At 41.6% G+C, this 17315-nt stretch overlaps 1 protein-coding gene across 6 annotated transcripts in view; it reads right to left on the reverse strand.

Moving 5' to 3' along the window:
• suco (SUN domain containing ossification factor) overlaps nucleotides 1–17315 on the reverse strand; it is a 62504-nt gene that overhangs the window by 22824 nt on the left and 22365 nt on the right. For 4 of the 6 annotated variants that reach the window (XM_028587423.1, XM_028587422.1, XM_028587421.1 and 1 more), the window contains exons 2-7: nucleotides 14128–14248; nucleotides 11580–11681; nucleotides 3185–3519; nucleotides 2295–2435; nucleotides 1757–1946; nucleotides 509–620 (exon numbers count right to left, since the gene is read on the reverse strand). In XM_028587423.1, coding sequence (XP_028443224.1) covers nucleotides 509–620; nucleotides 1757–1946; nucleotides 2295–2435; nucleotides 3185–3519; nucleotides 11580–11681; nucleotides 14128–14248 — 1001 coding nt within the window. The other 2 variants (XM_028587424.1, XM_028587426.1) reach the window with 2 other exon arrangements.

Below are 17315 nucleotides of genomic sequence, written 5' to 3' on the forward strand. Positions count from 1 at the left end.
TGAGTTAGGCCCATCACAGACACTGGCAAGAAAGCATTGCCTGAGAGGAACAAGTAATGAGGTTACACAACACACATAAACACACGCTCTGCTGACCACAGCACATGGCGTGTATACAGGCAGAAAGAAAGAAGAGAGAGGGAGACGTGAGTGAGATAGACAGAAATAGAACACGACGAAGGAAGCAAAAGAGAAATGACCGCGGTAGACAATGCACAAAACACTAGTAGTAACAAGGACAAAGAAGCAATAACATATAAATTACAACTGACATGTGAAGGCCTCCTTTGTCTACAGAGGCAATGCTGCAAACTGCGCCTGGGCCTGTGTCACAAAGTGAGATTATCATCATCGGGCTATCTTTGAGTTATCTAGCTCTGTGAGACCAATACCCCTGAAACAAGCCTCTGGACTTAATGGGAACACTGCACTTAGTTGGTCATGTGGTGGCTCTCTTTTTGATACGTGTGCATGCATCTAAATGTGTTTTAATAATTTATGCACTCACTTTTCTCCTTCTCCACTTCCATGACTTGTTTCTTCCACTCATCGAAGGTGGGGATGTCTTCTTTGCTGGGCACTGAGGGATCGGTCTCCCTGGCAGCACTGCCATGCTCTGGCTGAAACACACAGAGGGTTTTGTATCACACACAGGCCCATTTTAAGAGTTCAAATGTATTCAACACCAAAAAAAATAAATAAAAATAAAACAATGTTCTAATACGTGGATATCTTGAATAAGAGCACAGCACATTGTGAATCAAATATTGCTAAATATAAAAGATAATTTGTATCCTGGCATCAGTGACCCACTACATGAATTGCATGCTATTGTACTAGTCATTAATGCACATGCATTGTAGTCATCTAGCCCCTGGTCACTAAAGCACTAAGACGCACTGAACTGTGAATAACATTTTGATGAATTATATAAGCACCTTTTTGGACCTCACAAGCCAGTCTGATCCTAAGAAATCCAAAAGCTTAGACAGCCTCTCATGTATACACCCCAAGCAGGAGTCATTTGCAGCCACATACAGATTCCTCACCAGATCTTGGCTTTAAAACAGCAAAATAGTCTACAAATTCATAATGCACACAATCCCCTGAGTAAATTACCCCGGACACACTCGTCTTTCATTTTCCTTCAACCATGAAAAAAGCAACTGAAAGTAAGTTGACTCAGCATTTGGTATTTGACACATTCAAAAGCTGCCCTTTTTTCTCAAACAGCTGTGCACACTGAATAGTTAGAGCTTTCATTAGCATTTCTAGCCAGCAATTGTGAAGATGTGTATAATTAAAAACTTGTGGGTATAATGCAAAATGACAAACCGCACCCTAAGGCCACTGGTCATACTTTATCCCACTGGGGTGTATGTGTGCTGCAACACTGAAAAATAAAATTCTGCAGAGTAGTTTAACAATATAACATATGCTGACAGCTGTGATTTACTACCACCTGTCCAGGCTCATGTCTGATTCGGATCGCTGAGTCACATTTTCCATCATGATACCTGCAGCACTGTAACGTCTCTCCCATGCCTACTGAAAAGACCCGCACTCTGCTCAAAACTGCACTGGGACTCATAAGAACTGTGGAAGTCCAGCTTTCGCGTAAACCTCCACATTGTTCTGCTTATGAAGAAAGCTCCAACTCTTAGGGTTGCACTAAAAGCTTTGGATGTTGGATGTTTCTCTATTAAAATTATAATGCACTGATGTGAGAAATACTTAGGAATACTTAGCTGCTGACCTGCTGTTCTTTGTCGTGTTGAGAACTGTTGCCTTCCTGGTCCAAATCAGACAGCCCATCCTCCAGCTCCTGCTGCGGTTGCGGTTGTTGTTCCTGGTCCACATGGCCTGGAGTAGACTGGTCTTCTGCTTCAGTCTCAGAGGTGTGGCTCTGGCCTGACCGCTGGTCCTCTATGCCAGCCTCATCCACACTATAGCACAGACACGGGGCCAATGAGGTGGAGAGGGAAGAGGAGTTGGAGGGATAAGATGGTAATGGAGGGATAAGATGGTAATGGAGGGGGGAAGAATAAAGATAAAGAAGGGTTGAGAACACAATTAAGTACTCCAATGTGGGACACATGATGCTAACTATAAAGTATATTCAATCCTTGGTCGTGAGCAGGCAAAATGATGGAAAAAAAAAAAAAAAAAAAAATGCAGAAGTAAATGGAGAGCAAGGCCAGCGGTCGACGGTTGCGCACAGCAGAGAGGTGTAGCTTGTACCTTGATTACCTGTCTCTGTGCTTTGATTGGATTCCCGGGGGTTAGAAACTCACCTGAACAGAGGCTTGCCAAAAGGGGAGTTTTCACAGGTTGCCAGTTCGGGGGGAATGACCCAGCACTGTGAATCAGAGTGCTCAGCAAAGACAAAGTTGTCTACTGCGAGTTCATCTCCTGCACTGGCAACCCGCACCGCACTGAGGGAAAGAAAGGACACGGCTTTTATCACACCTCCTTACACTGGGGATGGTAGAGAGGGGAGGATGGGGCGGGAGAGAGGAAGGGAAGAGAGAGAGGAGATAAACGACACAGAGCATAGGGAGGGAGTAGAGCAAGAAATAGATGGACAAAGGGGGTGGAGAGGTCGCTTGCTGGTGGGGCAGTTGATGTGCACGTCTTAAAATGTCCTGATGTTGACAGCCACGTTGAGAGAAGAGTTGCCACCGGACGGAGATATTCTTCTTGAAGGTTCGACGCAGGTCATTTCCAGAATAATCTTGGTCAAAGTTCCATGTCCACACAGGAGATTTCCCATAAAGTCCATCACCTTCCTTTGACAAAATGTCACTGTATACAGTATGACCAGTTCCACTTCTCGACACTGGCCACCAGTTCCATAAAAAGTGACATGGAAATATTCAGGCTGTCCGACCAACTCTCCTTTGAGCTTATCTTTCAGTTTGTTATCAGTCCGTGGTTAAATAAATAAAACTAAATAATTCAAATAAAAACTGAAGGGAACAAAAGTTAACCAACAAAAAATATCAAAGCAAATGTGCAATGGAAAACATGCCTAGATTGACTTGAAATTGGCTTTAACCATCATAAGAGCAACAGGCATCTACGATTCTAATTTTTGTTTGCCAATGTGACTTCTGTGTGGTTATAGCCAACTTCTAATGCCAGAGAAAAGGTCTCTGGAATGAGGGAGTGAATCTGAGCTTACTCTGTGTGGGTGTGGTCGTCGCTCTGTGAGGTAGGTGCGTTTTCAGCTTCATCTGGGGATGTGGCTGAGGTTGAGTCCAGGCTGGGCTGTGTGGCAGGGGCGTCACTGACGATCTCTGCTGGGGCTGGGGCGTCTGTAGACACTTGGCCCTGTGCTGGAACTGGTTCTGGAGTTGAGGACACGGGGACCTCCTGGTCATGGTCCTGGGTGTCAGTCTGCAGGTCCGCGTCAACATGGGGGTCTGGGTGGGGTTCTGGCTCAGGGGCAACAGGTACAGTATCAGACTCTGGGTCAGGCTTGGTTTCTTCTCCCTCAGCCTGCCGAGGATTCACAGTCTGGTGAGAAAAAACAAAAACATTCACATAAAAGATAATCCATCAACAATTAAAAAAAAAAGAAAGTGAGCACCATCTCCTCGGACATCTTGTTAATTATAAATCACACTTGAAAAACCCACTTTTATTTAATTGCATTTCTACTGATTTAGCTCATCGCTGTTTACAACCTAAACCAGTTCAAATACACTCAAGCCATAAGTGGAAAATGACTAGAGACCAACTTGTTTCATCATTTACAACATCTTTCCCCTTTTGTGGGTGTTGTCCTATTTATAGGTAGTGATTACAATAGACAACCATCTTTCATTAGTGTGCATAATATGTTGAGGAAAACGATGATTGTGAAACACAAGTCACAAATGAATGCAGAGCGATTTGTATGCGCAAATGTGTATCTGTGTCCGTGCATCTAATTTGTAACTCGTATTTCATCATTTGTAAATTAACTTAGTATTTTTCAAATGTAAATATATGTGTAAATCTCCTATGTGTGTGGGTACGTTTCCGCGCAGTTTGTGGTCACAAGCAATTCGTAACTCGGGTGACGATCCCAGCAGTCTCCAGGAGATGGCAGTAATTTATGGCAGTGCCGGCGCTAACGTATAGATGCCAACTGAAAACTGTGAAGAAGTCTTGTCAAATGTTTCAGAGAGAAGGTTGGCTCAATATACTTGAGCTTCCTCCGGGTGAGTTGATATTATTAGGACTTTGTCGTCAGATGAATTACATTCATGTTTTCAACATCATTTTTGCAGTGCATTTACAATTTGCTTTGTGTTGTTATGGTGGCAGTGACAATTTGCTACTTTTTAGAGCGTGCCAACAGCAAACAGCGATGCTAACTTAGCTAGCTTGTTAAAGTCAGCCCTGTAACATCGACTTGCGCTGCTTAATCTGTTAGTGGGCCCAGTTGTAAAGCTAGTGAATATATTTGGTAGGCATATCATATGAAACTAGATGATCTGAGGAATCAATCGATGATGTTAAATACATGCCGCTTGTAGAAAAGGCCCCAAAGTTATGCTAGTGTGGCTATTATTCAGTACAGTTTATCATATTGTGTTTCACGTTTACTCGCGTGCTGGTTGGTATATTAAATAGATATATATACTCAGTATATAGCTATATCTATTGGTATATTATAGCTGACTTCACATAGTTAATAAGCAGTATGATAGACTAGAGTTAGTCGTTGTAGGAAATATTTTGTGGAAAATGTGTGTAGAGATCATTGGTGGCTTTGTTCTCTGATCTTCCTGTCTGCCTGTGAGAAGGAGCCATCTAACCCGATAAGTTTGAAAGGGAATTGCCCTTCATGAGTATTGAAAGGACTATCTGACCTATATGAAAGGGAGCACCGGGCCGGGAAAATAATTGAGCTAATTAAAAAGACTCTAAGATCTGGGGGAGCAGAGAACGAAACCACTGTATAAGACGTATTTTGCAAATAACTGAAAGGTAAGATTCAAGTCATAGAATGATTTTGGCTCTCATCACTCCTAGGTCAGCAGAAAAGATAAGACACACAGATGAACATCATAAAAAAATTTTAGATCCAATTTTTAGATCTAAGACAGTAACGAACTGTTTGGCCTTGGAGTGGGGAGAATCAAAGTGTTTTATGCATGACGCAACATCGGAAGGGGCCAGAGAAGACCGGACTGCGGGGCCAAGATGATCTGGACCATATCCAACCAGTAACCGCTCCAATTGCACCTGACTGCAGTACGCAGATTGGGGTTGGGCCAAATGTGGGCGGAGCTAAACGTTTGACTCCGTGGGCGCGCCATCTGGTGGCGGACATCAGGCAGCACATTCTCAAACGTCAACACAACACCTTTATAATATACAGTACAGGCCAAAAGTTTGGAGACACCTTCTCATTCAATGTGTTTCTTTATTTTCATGACTATTTACATTGTAGATTCTCACTGAAGGCATCAAAACTATGAATGAACACATATGGAATTATGTACTTAACAAAAAAAGTGCGAAATAACTGAAAACATGTCTTATATTTTAGATTCTTCAGAAGTAGCCACCCTTTGCTTTTTTTGATAGCACTGCAAACCCTTGGTGTTCTCTCAATGAGCTTCATGAGGTAGTCACCTGAAATGGTTTTCACATCACAGGTGTGCTTTGTCAGGGTTAATTAGTGGAATTTTTTCCCTTATTAATAAAAAAGCAAAGGGTGGCTACTTTGAAGAATCTAAAATATAAGACATGTTTTCAGTTATTTCACACTTTTTTGTTAAGTACATAATTCCATATGTGTTCATTCATTCACCTTTATTCAGAGTGTGTGTCGGTACACGATCTGTGCTGCCTGCACAATCCGTTCTGCGCATGCACAAGATGTTCACACATGCGCAGATGATAATACGGTTTTACTGAGGATACGACACTGCCCGATCTGTTCCACGCATAGACAGTATATAAGAATATTGAACAGAAGAATGGACAAGAATATTCTAAGAATGGACAAACTGAGCCCGTTGCTCTGGACGGAGACCAGGGAGCGATATTACGAATCCCACTATGGCCACGCCAAGACCCGCCCTTCAATTGCGTTCACACACTACTATTGGCCAGGCGTCCATGCTTACATGTACAGGTCCTATCCCCTGACCAATCCCCTAACCCTAACCTGTCGAGGTGAAATGCCTAACCCCAACCAATCGAGCTGCTTCGTAGGGCGTGTCTTGGCGTGGCCATAGTGGGATTCGTAATTTTGCGACCAGGGAAGGCTATTAGAAGTACTTTTCTGGTGAGCACTAGCGTTACTGTGCAGCCTCCAACTGAGAGAGACAACGTAAATGTGACGTGAGCAACATGTCTGAAAGTTGGAAGTCTTCTGGTAGCTGTGCCAAGAGAAATCTCAATCATTCCCAATCTTACAGAGACGGAGAGCGTAGGTATATGTAAGGAGATAACATGGGCACAGCAGGGCTCGACATTAAGGCTTGTCCGCTTGTCCGGGACAAGTGGATTTTTTGTAGGTCAAGTGGAAGAGAAATTTACTTGTCCCACTGGACAAGTTAAAACTCAAACAAACTAAAATGCCATGTTAGTTCACGTCATGTGCCACTCATTACATCTATGTTACCAATTTGAAACGATAATTTCTTTCCCCCGCAATCCCGGTCAGCGGACCGCTAACGTTAGACCCAGCCCACTGTTCAGCTCGTTCTCTGAAAGCAATGCAGCATGAAAGCACGGTAAACCTGCCGGTGTTAGTTAGCTAACGTTAGCTTGCTAACTCTGCCTTAACGTTACCTCGTCGCGACATCGTTGACAGAAAAAGAGAGACCCGGTGCTAATACGGCACCGGTGCCTTAACGACCATTATCTACCGGACCGAATTGCAATGCGGTGCCCACTGAAATGCCTGCGCTTCTCTCGGATGCTCCGAAAACGGACGTTAGAGGCAACTTAAACATCGCCGCATATTACGCTAGTTAACACTACACTCAACAGCAAGTAACGTTAGCTAGCAGCTGGAGTAAACAGTTAAAATGCTGACAGCTAAACGGTGTAAAAGTGTGTCTGTATTTCACTGGAGAGGAACATATGACAGTGTGCAGCTGCTGTTGTCGGAAAAACAGATGTTGCGTTCACTTGAATTTCGCCCCACCAGCGTCGTGCTGCATTCAAAGTTGTTGTAAAATACCCTTTTCCTATCCAGTGGTTGTTTTTGTCGTTTAACAGGAACTTACTGGTGAAATAAGTTATTGTTATCAGTTATTGTTGTTACATTTTTAATAAATCATTTAATTTTGCCTTAGCAATAAACAAGCCGTTCTATAATGTCGTTTTTTTTGCTCCTTTTTGAAAAAAATTAAAAGAAATATGCAGATTAAATATCAGGTAATAATCAACTGTACAACTTTACAGCTGTAAAGTAGCTACACCTTTTTAAAAGGATCCTTTCGGTAAATCAGCCTCTGCCAGGTAGAAATTTGTAAAATTGTATAAAAAAAGTTAACACCAACATTTAGTGGCAAAATCCATTGTATGTCTACTAAATTATTTTAGATATAGTAGAAGTTCAAGTCACCACTACCTCTGGTCAAAATATTGACTTAGTATCTCAGAATATAAACTAAGAATCTCAAAGTAATGAGAAACTGTCAAATATTGACTTAGAATCTCAATATATTGGCTTAGTATCTCAATATATTAATTTATCTCAAAATATTGACTTAGTATCTCAATATTGACTTAATATCTCACTATATTGTTCAGTATCTCAATATATTGATTTATCTCAAAATATTGACTTAGTATCTAAATATATTGACTTATCTCAAAATATTGACTTAGTATCTCAATATATTGACTTAGTAACTCAGAATATTGACAAAGAATCTCAAACCAATAAGAACATTTAAAATATTGACTTACAATCTCAATATATTGACTCAATATCTCAAAGTATCGACTTAGTATATATTGACTAAGTAACTTAGAATATTGACTAGGAATCTGAAAGTAATGACAAACTTTAAAATACTGACTTAGAATCTCAATATATTAACTTCTGCACACTGGCGTGCAACATATTACTTTGTATTATGGAGTCTGGAGATCCTTTTTTCTTGTTGAATGGGAAATCTATTGTTGGGACACGTTTGTTTCTACTGTTTCAACAGAATTGTATTAATGTTGATAGTGTTTGGATGCTTTCAATGGTTTGTTCAAATTCTGCATTAGCAAAACACAATTTTTTTTATAAAATGATGAATCTTTACCCGGACAAGTGACTTTTATGCATGGACAAGTGAAACGTAAATGTACTTGTCCGAAGGACAAGTGCCTCAAAAAGTTAATGTCAAGCCCTGGGCACAGGCTAATTATTGATCACTAACATGCTAGTTAACATTAGTAATTAAACCTAAACAGCTCATGTAAGTCGAAACTGCCTGCGAGCTTCTCCCGTACTATAAAAAGGTAATTCCTCTACTATGGGACACAATCGTTAGCCTATTTTTACAAAAACGTGGTACAAGGTAATGGAGCCTTTTATACATTGTTGGGTTTCTTTAGAAATAAACAATTGACAAATAGAGTCTTTAAACGCTTCAGATGGAAAGTTATTCACTGTCAAGTGACGTCAAAGTGAATGGCAGTCAGTGGAACGCTAACGGCAGGTGATCGCTTTGTAGCATCAAAATGGCGCCATAAGAGGTTTGAGTTCTGAAGCGAAGCTTACCCCCTTGGTTCCACGCTAGCCTCTACCGGGAAGCTAATGTTAGTTTAGCTAACAGCTAATTCTCAGTACGTCGGGTCTAAATATGGAACATCGTGTTTAAACATGTTTATACTTTTACTACTTGTTTTTAGGATTGTTCTGTACTTTGTGGTTGAGTAAAATAAGAAGTAAGCAGACCTGCCAACCTTGAAGAAATGTTATGGAGTGTCCACAGACACAGTACAGTCAGGCTGTGTGAAAGCGGTTTTTAAAAAGTAACTTAGATATTTTCACTTGAAGTTTTTATCCATGAGTTATATTTATGCTGTGAAATGTTTTTCAAGCTGCAGATTAGATTTAATACCATTTCAAAATACTTTCGTTTTATTTATATTGTCATCTGTAAAAACAATAAAGTTTAACTGTTAAACAAAGGTTTTGTGTTGCTTACGGTCACTATAACCTGTCTTAAAGGATTACATTTTTATAGTCAGGATGTTAAATGGACTTAGTGTTTGACCCTTCTACATGCATTCAATCAGACATATCACCTGTATAAAACAGTGCAATTACAGTCTTTGTGAAAAAACATGTTATATAACACTTAAGGAGCCTTACTACTAAACTTAAAAATTACCAGACCCTTCTTAGAAATAAAGCACTTTATTCATAGTCAATGAAATGGAAATATAAAGTGTGTATACATAATGCACAGAGTAGCAGATAACTGTCCAGCTCATGTCCTCAACCAGTCTAAAGGGTTTCTTTTCTACTGAGGATGTGTCAGCTGGTAATGTTGGCTCTCAGATCACAGAAGTCATCCTGTGGATAATGAATCTTTCCTAATGCTGCGGTGTTGTCTTCAGACCATCACTTGGCAGAAGTATGACACCTGTCCCACAATACCTAAATACTGTGAGGAGAGTCTTGTTGGTCCAGGTAAACCTCATCAAACATGGCAGATTCAGTGATTAAACTATAAATTTTTTGTCAGGATGTACAACTGCACATACATTCTGTCTTACAGGAGAAGCATGTATTTAACCCGGTGTGTGGCAATTACTGTACTAATAAACATGGTTACAATATGTCGAGCAAATGTTACATTTAAACTCTTTATAGTTTAGCTAACTTACAACATCATCGATTGATTCCTTAGATCATCTAGTTTCATATGATAGGCCTACCAAATATATTCACTAGCTTTACAACTGGACCCACTAACAGATTAAGCAGCGCTTAATATTTCAGACTGGAAATTCCATAAAAAGACCAGGCAAGTCGATATTACACGGCTGACTTTAACAAGCTAGCTAAGTTAGCATCGCTGTTTGCCGTTAGCACGCTCTAAAAAGTAGCAAACTGTCACTGCCACCATAACACAAAGCAAATTGTAAATGCACTGGAACAATGATATTGAAAACATGTCCTAATAATATCAACTCACCCGGAAGAAGGTCAAGTAAATTGTGCCAACCTTCTCTCTGAAACATTTGACAAGACTTCTTTACGGTTTTCAGTTGGCATCCATAGGTTAGCGCCGGCACTACCATAAATTACTGCCACCTCCTGGAGACTGCTGGGATCGTCACCCGAGTTACGAATTGCTTGTGACCACAAATGGCGCGGAAAAGTACCCACACACATAGGAGATTTACACATATATTTACATTGAAAAATACAAAGTAAATTTACAAATTATGAAATACGAGTTACAAATTAGATGCACGGACACAGATATACATTTGCGGATACAAATCGCTCTGCATTTATTTGTGAATTGTGTTTCACAAGTCACAAATTAGAGACAAATACAACACAGATTTACAAATACAAATCGCTCTGCATTCATTTGTGAATTGTGTTTTACAAGTTACAGAGACTTATGAGACTGTTTTAGCACCGTAATCTCTGCTTGTGTTTCTTTAAAAAAAAATATATTATTTAAGGATTTGCACCATATTGAATCCCCTGTATATTTCAATGCCTATTTTGTCAATATTACCCAGCCCTACAGTAGTTTTGAGACTAGGGATGCACCGAATATTCGGCCACCGAAGATTTTCTACTGATTTTCGGCCGAAATACTTTTATCACCGAAACAATACGGCTCAAAATGTTGTGATGACGCAAACAGAAACCGCCACCTGCACGTGTGTCAGTAGCTTACCCGATCCACCTGCAAAGAGTCTCTTAAGCAAAGAGGTTGAGACGGACCACGCAGTGAAAACAATGAAAAGTATGCTCTTAGAGCCGGTCAGCACACGTTTCAGTGAGATCTATTTGGATCCTCTGCAGTTCATCGCGACTGTACTTGATCCGCGTTATAGAGACCATACTTGGATGCGGAAATAAAGCAGAGCGCACGAGAAATGATCCAGGCCGTGATTGATGCGGAGAACCTGCGTGGAGACGGATCGCAGAAAAAAAAGACTTGTCTCTCTGCACCAGATGAGGGGCATGCACCCTCGTTGTCTGATATGTTCAGTGAAATCCTTCAAGAAAGTGCCTCAAATAATAATAATAATAATAATAATAATAATAATAATAATAATAATAATAAGTAAGCCATTCTGTTCTTAGGCTACTATATACTGTATGTGACTATCAGATTGTAGCCATATTTCTGCTAGATATTTTTTTAATTAAACTTTAATATTAATTTATACAATTGCAATGCCTTGATTTTAGTAAAGTTAGTACACAGTCATAGCCATAAATGCAATGGTATTAATAATTGGCATAATTTCTTTTGGTGTTTCGGTTTTCGGTCTTGGTTTCCTCTTTTTCGGTTTTGGCCAAGAATTTTCATTTCGGTGCATCTCTATTTGAGACCGTTCGATAACTGATAGATATATGCAGTTACCTGTTCTTGGAGCACATTGTTTGTTGCTAGCTTTTCTAGTGCTGCTCTCTCCGTCTCTAGTCCCATATCGTATGATGTGTGGGTCGTCCATTCTTCCAACACCTAGGTAGAAAAGAAATAAAAACCTCCAACAGTTACAACATATGAAATATCACTGGCTCAAGATGACATTTCAAACTGTTTGCAGGACATTCCGGATGGATTATGGTTATTAAAGAAATGCATTTTGTGTGAAAATGTCAGATGCAAAAGGTCTTTGCTTCTCAGGTTGTAAAAAAAAAAAAAAAAAGGCTTTTGTTGGCAGACAAAGACTGTGCCATAGGGCCAATGACAGACTGCAGGCCTGTTGAACTGCCCTGGCACGCCTGTTTGTTGCTGGACCACTAACAATGATTCCCTCTCACTCAGTCACTCAGACGCACACATGTTTGAGGGCCCATTCATGAGAGCTGAGGGTATCAAATATTTTAACCCAGACCCAGCTCTGAGCCAGCATCAGTTCACCTCACCGCTTTATTAAGATGGATTAGTCTCCGACATTATTTACCAAGGCTGCAAAAAGGACCAAGCAGAGAATTGGGAAACCTTTGTAATCTCGGAACTCTTAACCCCACAGGGCAGGTCCTGACCTATATCAAAACCACCTCTTTGACTCATTATATAGAGAAGCCTATGTTCTTGACAACATGCAAGTGGACTGCTTTCGGAGTAACTTTTTATCTGGAAAAGGCTCTAATCATGTTCTGAACATGGTGTTCACTCTTTACGAGGGTCCCTGACCCAGTTTCAAACATTATTAGTTGTAAAGGTAGAGAGATATGGTGAAACGACTGATATGTTGTGTTCTTCTTCAACAACGCCTATCTTGGTGGAAGAAATAGCAGATTTATGCAATACCTTCACCATCCACATGCTTGGTTTCCCTTTCACCAAGGGGCATTAAAGTGCATGACCCAACTCCCACCACGGTACTCTGGGTATTCTGCTAACTCGTACATCTCACCACAAGCACCGAGTCAAATGATCCTGCTTACCATCCCACAGCTGGCCAACTAGATGAACCAGCAAGGTTAACCACATTGAATACCCACGCTACATTTTTTTGTGGCTTATCCAGGGACAGGTCGCTGTGGCAGCAGGATAAGCGAGGTAGCCCAAATGTCCCTCTCCCCAGGAATATTTTCCAGCTCCTCCTGTGGGGAACCCGAGGCATTCCCAAGCCAGATGAGATATATTATCTCTCCAGTGTGTTCTGGGTCGAGGCCGGGGTCTCCTACCAGTTGGACACGCCAGGGAAACCTTTAACCTCCATCCTGATCCCCTTAACTGACTCTTTTTCGACACAGAGCAGTGGCTCTACTTTGAGCTCCCTCCGGATCTCTCCTATCTCTAAGGGTTAGCCTAAGCCACTAATTTCATTCATTTGGTCACTACCCAAAGCTCATCAGCATCGGTGAGGCTTGGAACGTAGAATACGGACACGGCTCTCATTCCGGTGACATAAGCACTGAATGGCTCGTAACAACAGCCCTTGGTGACACCGGGTAAACTCCCATGATTCCTCTAATAACCCTAGAAGCTCTAACCCCCAATTTCCACCGGCTGCGTAACGGCGGCGGAGTCATTAGGTTTCCATTAAAGTCATGGTGTGTATTTCCACTGACTGAAGAACGGCTGCGTTCCGACTGCGGCCCAGCTCCGGCGATCCGCAGCCCTCCGGAGCAGATACGCAGAGCTTCTATTTTTGCCGGACGCCGAAGAGCTCCGCAGCAATTCAGCACAATTCAGAAACCAAATAAACATCCGGTTAATTTTCTAAATAAAATACACCGTGCTCACAGCGGATCATATTTCCCTGCACTACACCTTGAAAACACAGCACAGAGTTGTTTCCCTTCTACTCCTCTGGATGGAAACTAACTGGTGTTAGTTTTGTGGTTCTACTCTACGTGAATTCGCGAACTCGAGAACTTGTGGGTCCTCGTGACTTCAGCTTTCAGTCATGCCGCAACAAATCCGGACCTAGTGGGTATCGACAGACGGCGGAGCACGCAGCTGACACGCAGCGGAGCCGGTCCGCAGCCGTTCTGCATTTGGTGGAAATCCGGAGTAAGCGGTGGTCCACTGTACCACGACCTGGGGAGCGAATCCCCTTTGCTCCTCCTCAATCTGAGGTCCGACAATCAGTCAGAGCCTCCTTTCCAGCACCCTTGTGTAAGCTTTCCCAGGGAGGTTGAGCAGTGTGATACACCAATAATTTTATAAAAATGGGAACTCCCACCCAGCCCAGTAATGTTCAGAGCCCTCAGCATCTCAGGGCAAACAACTGAAAAGTTAGTAATTGATCCAGTTTTAGAAAATAGTTTCTAGGCGGTGTGGTTGAATTGCTTTTAGAAATTAGGAAATTGGTGTTACAAGGATTATTTGATATAATTTATCAAACATCTGTGTTATTTATTACAATAGTGTATTAAGGCTGTTTATTAAAAGCAATGCTTAATGTGACTGATTCGCTGATTAAAATCATGTAAAGAAAACTGCAACCCACCTTGTGTTGCGTGGAGTCCTGCTCCTGCTCGTGCCTTTGGTCCTCCGGGTTTCTGTCCCCCGCAGACTGACCAGGGCCAGACAAGCTCTGCTCTGAACAATACACATATTGACTGGGGTACCTGAAACATACACAGGGAAGAAATTGTCAACGCAATGCAAAATTATTGTGATCATCCTACAACAGGAACATGTAACTAAAATTAGAGGGTAATCAATGCTAGTTACTGTACAAGTAGTTGCAAAAAAAAAAAGGGAAAAGAACAAAAAAAGAAATGAATGTCTTCATTAAAACCCTGTGTCAACGTGTTGCCATTTCCACATCATGGTGTGGGTTTAAAACAGAGATTAGAAGTTCAACAGCACAGTGAGTAACAATGCTGTAAGCAATAAGTGCCTTTGATTTGAAAGGTCCTTCACACTGAGAGCACTTCCTTCCCTTGGGGAAGGCAACTGACACAAGCTCTTTGGGCACAGGCAATAAAAATACCATGAGTGCAGGAGGGCAAAGAAGGCTGAATGTGCATGAGGCAAAACAAAGATACACTAAGGGAGCGATATTATCCCCAAGGACAGTCAGGAAACATCTGGGCTACAAGGAGAGAGGCACAGAGCAAGACAAAGGCAGATTCAAGCATCGTCAAAACGATATAAAAATGTATATATTTCTTTATACAGTTTCTATCACAATGTGGAAAAACCAGCGGCCGAACTGCGACGACGACACTTTAAGATCTGATCTTTGCACTTTTATGTTCATTTTGCACAGAAGTTGAGAAAATACTCTGTACTTTTTATTTGTCAAGTATTTAATACACACAAAAATAGGCTTCACCATGTGGTTATTTCACATAGACCTTTTTATTTTTATTGAATTAGCAGAAAACACACTATATCTTGAGATATATATATCGTTATTGAGATATGAAATGACATACAGTGTTTCCTCTATGTTGATTTGACCGTGGCGGCCCCCCACGGCAACATTTCTGCCCCCCACGGCATCAGAAATAGGGCTGCATTGTTAAGAGTGCATGTCGGAGAACGTTTCATTATTAAGATAATGTCATTAGTAGTGGGTTTATTGTTATTTGCTACAGAATGCTTAGCCTATATGTCAAGATCTGCCCCCACTGCTAAAAAAAAACACTGACATTTTTTCCAGCCACATTTAAGCCTCCATATTTTTGCATGCGTAGCATGTCCACTTAATTATGTTAAACTACTTTCAAGGTGACCAATGTCACCTTGAAAGTACAGAATGTTGGCAAAACATAGCTGCACTTCATCTGCTCAAGGCCAACAGGGCTAACCTACATTATCTCTGCCAGACAACGGGGGCTACTGTAAAAACATGAGCATCTTTTTAAAAACAGAACTGCTGATGCTATATGCATGCTAAGCCTATGGTCCTGATGACATGAATAGGAATGGAAAGAAGCCATAAGAAACAAGCAGAGGAGAGACAGCTGGTTCTCAGTTGGTTACCTTAACAGTGGAGTTGAAGTGAACAAGGTAGTAAGGGCAGAGTGAAGCTGAATTGACAAGAGGTCTGTTCAAACCTCTGCTATGACGCTCATAGGGTTTTCCCAAAGCTCACCCACAAACTATATCTACCCTTAACTACTTTTAACTTTAATAATGTAAGTCAGTCTGGTCAACAGATTGATTTAGAGCCAACACATTAAAATGCTCATTTTATGAAATTATTTTTTTAAATCACTTTTTCTGGGATTTGGGGTGTTATTTGGTGTCTCTGGTGCATCCACACGCATACAAACTTGAAAAAAAATAACAAAAACATCATGCTGTTTTGAGTGAGATACGGTTTCTGAATGTGTCCTGCCTTCAGTCTCCGGGTGAGCTGTTCAAAATCTGCAGAGTTTTCTACGTCACTAGCCGAAATGAGGGGGCTAAACCATGCAATCGGTTAGCCCTCTCGTTCTCAATGGCAAACACTGCTACAACACACACGAGTACACCATAATCTCCAAAAGAACTACTTCCATGTCCCTGTTCTGCAGGTATTCCAAGCAAAGTTGGAAGTGCGCCCTCGTTTAGAAGGATTCTCCCGGCTAACCCTGCCTTGTACTGACCGAAGTTAGAGAAACAGCTAGCTAGCGGATGTGATCCTTACCTAGCTACTGCGCATGTGGGAATCCCAACAAAGATGTTACAGAAGTAGGATGTCTCACTCGGTTGCTAAAATAGAGACCTGAACACACAGGGTGAAAAGAGGAGCTGCAGCAATGTGCAGTACAACAAAAATATGGTGTTTTTTGAAAAATGTAAACCTATTCTGGTATAACCTCTAAATACAATTATGAACCTGAAAATGAGCAGAATATGGACACTTTAAATTACTTATCAGTGTTAAAAGGTGCTCTAAGCGATGTTGGGTGACGTTACTTCTTGTTGTCGTTCAAAATATTTTCAAACAAAACGAGACTAGCTTGCCCCTCCCTCCTCCTCATCCCCTCCCCTCCCCCTCCCTTCCGTGCGTTCACGCACTAACCCCCCCAACCCCCACCCCCAACTCCTTCTTGTCGGTTATTGGCTGGAACGCTGGAACACTTATGTTTCATGGCGCAGGTTGGCACAGTTTGTTTGTGTTGCCGTTTGTGGAGCCTGGGCTGTCTACAGAGACCGCATTTTTTGTACAGTGTGTTCAGGGGACAGGCAGCTAGCAGATAGTGAGGAGAGGTTTGCTGTATGTGACAAAAACTGTGACATCGCTTAGATCACCTTTAATGCAGAAAGACCTCTGTAACACCTATTATGGGGAACCAGATGCACTGGCATGTGCATTGTACATTTGTTTAAACCTGAAGGCATGCATGGAAATACTAATGCAAAAATCATACTCTGAGCATAACAACACTTTGCATCAGTGACAAGAGGCACAAAGATACTGAGCTCCAATACGAACAGCATGTGATTCTGAAACTGGAGACAGTTCTCCTTGAGATGTTGAATATCAGTGTCAGGAGAGAGAGAGGGACACATGGACAGTTATGTTAGCACCCTGTCAGCCTGGCTATCAGGAGGAGGGAGATGAGCATGGCACACACACACACACACACACACACACACACACACACACACACACACACACACACACACACACACACACACACACACACACACACACACACACACACACACACACACACACACACACACACACAC

Source organism: Perca flavescens, chromosome 9, assembly GCF_004354835.1.
Source record: "Perca flavescens isolate YP-PL-M2 chromosome 9, PFLA_1.0, whole genome shotgun sequence".
Taxonomy (NCBI): Eukaryota; Metazoa; Chordata; class Actinopteri; order Perciformes; family Percidae; genus Perca; species Perca flavescens.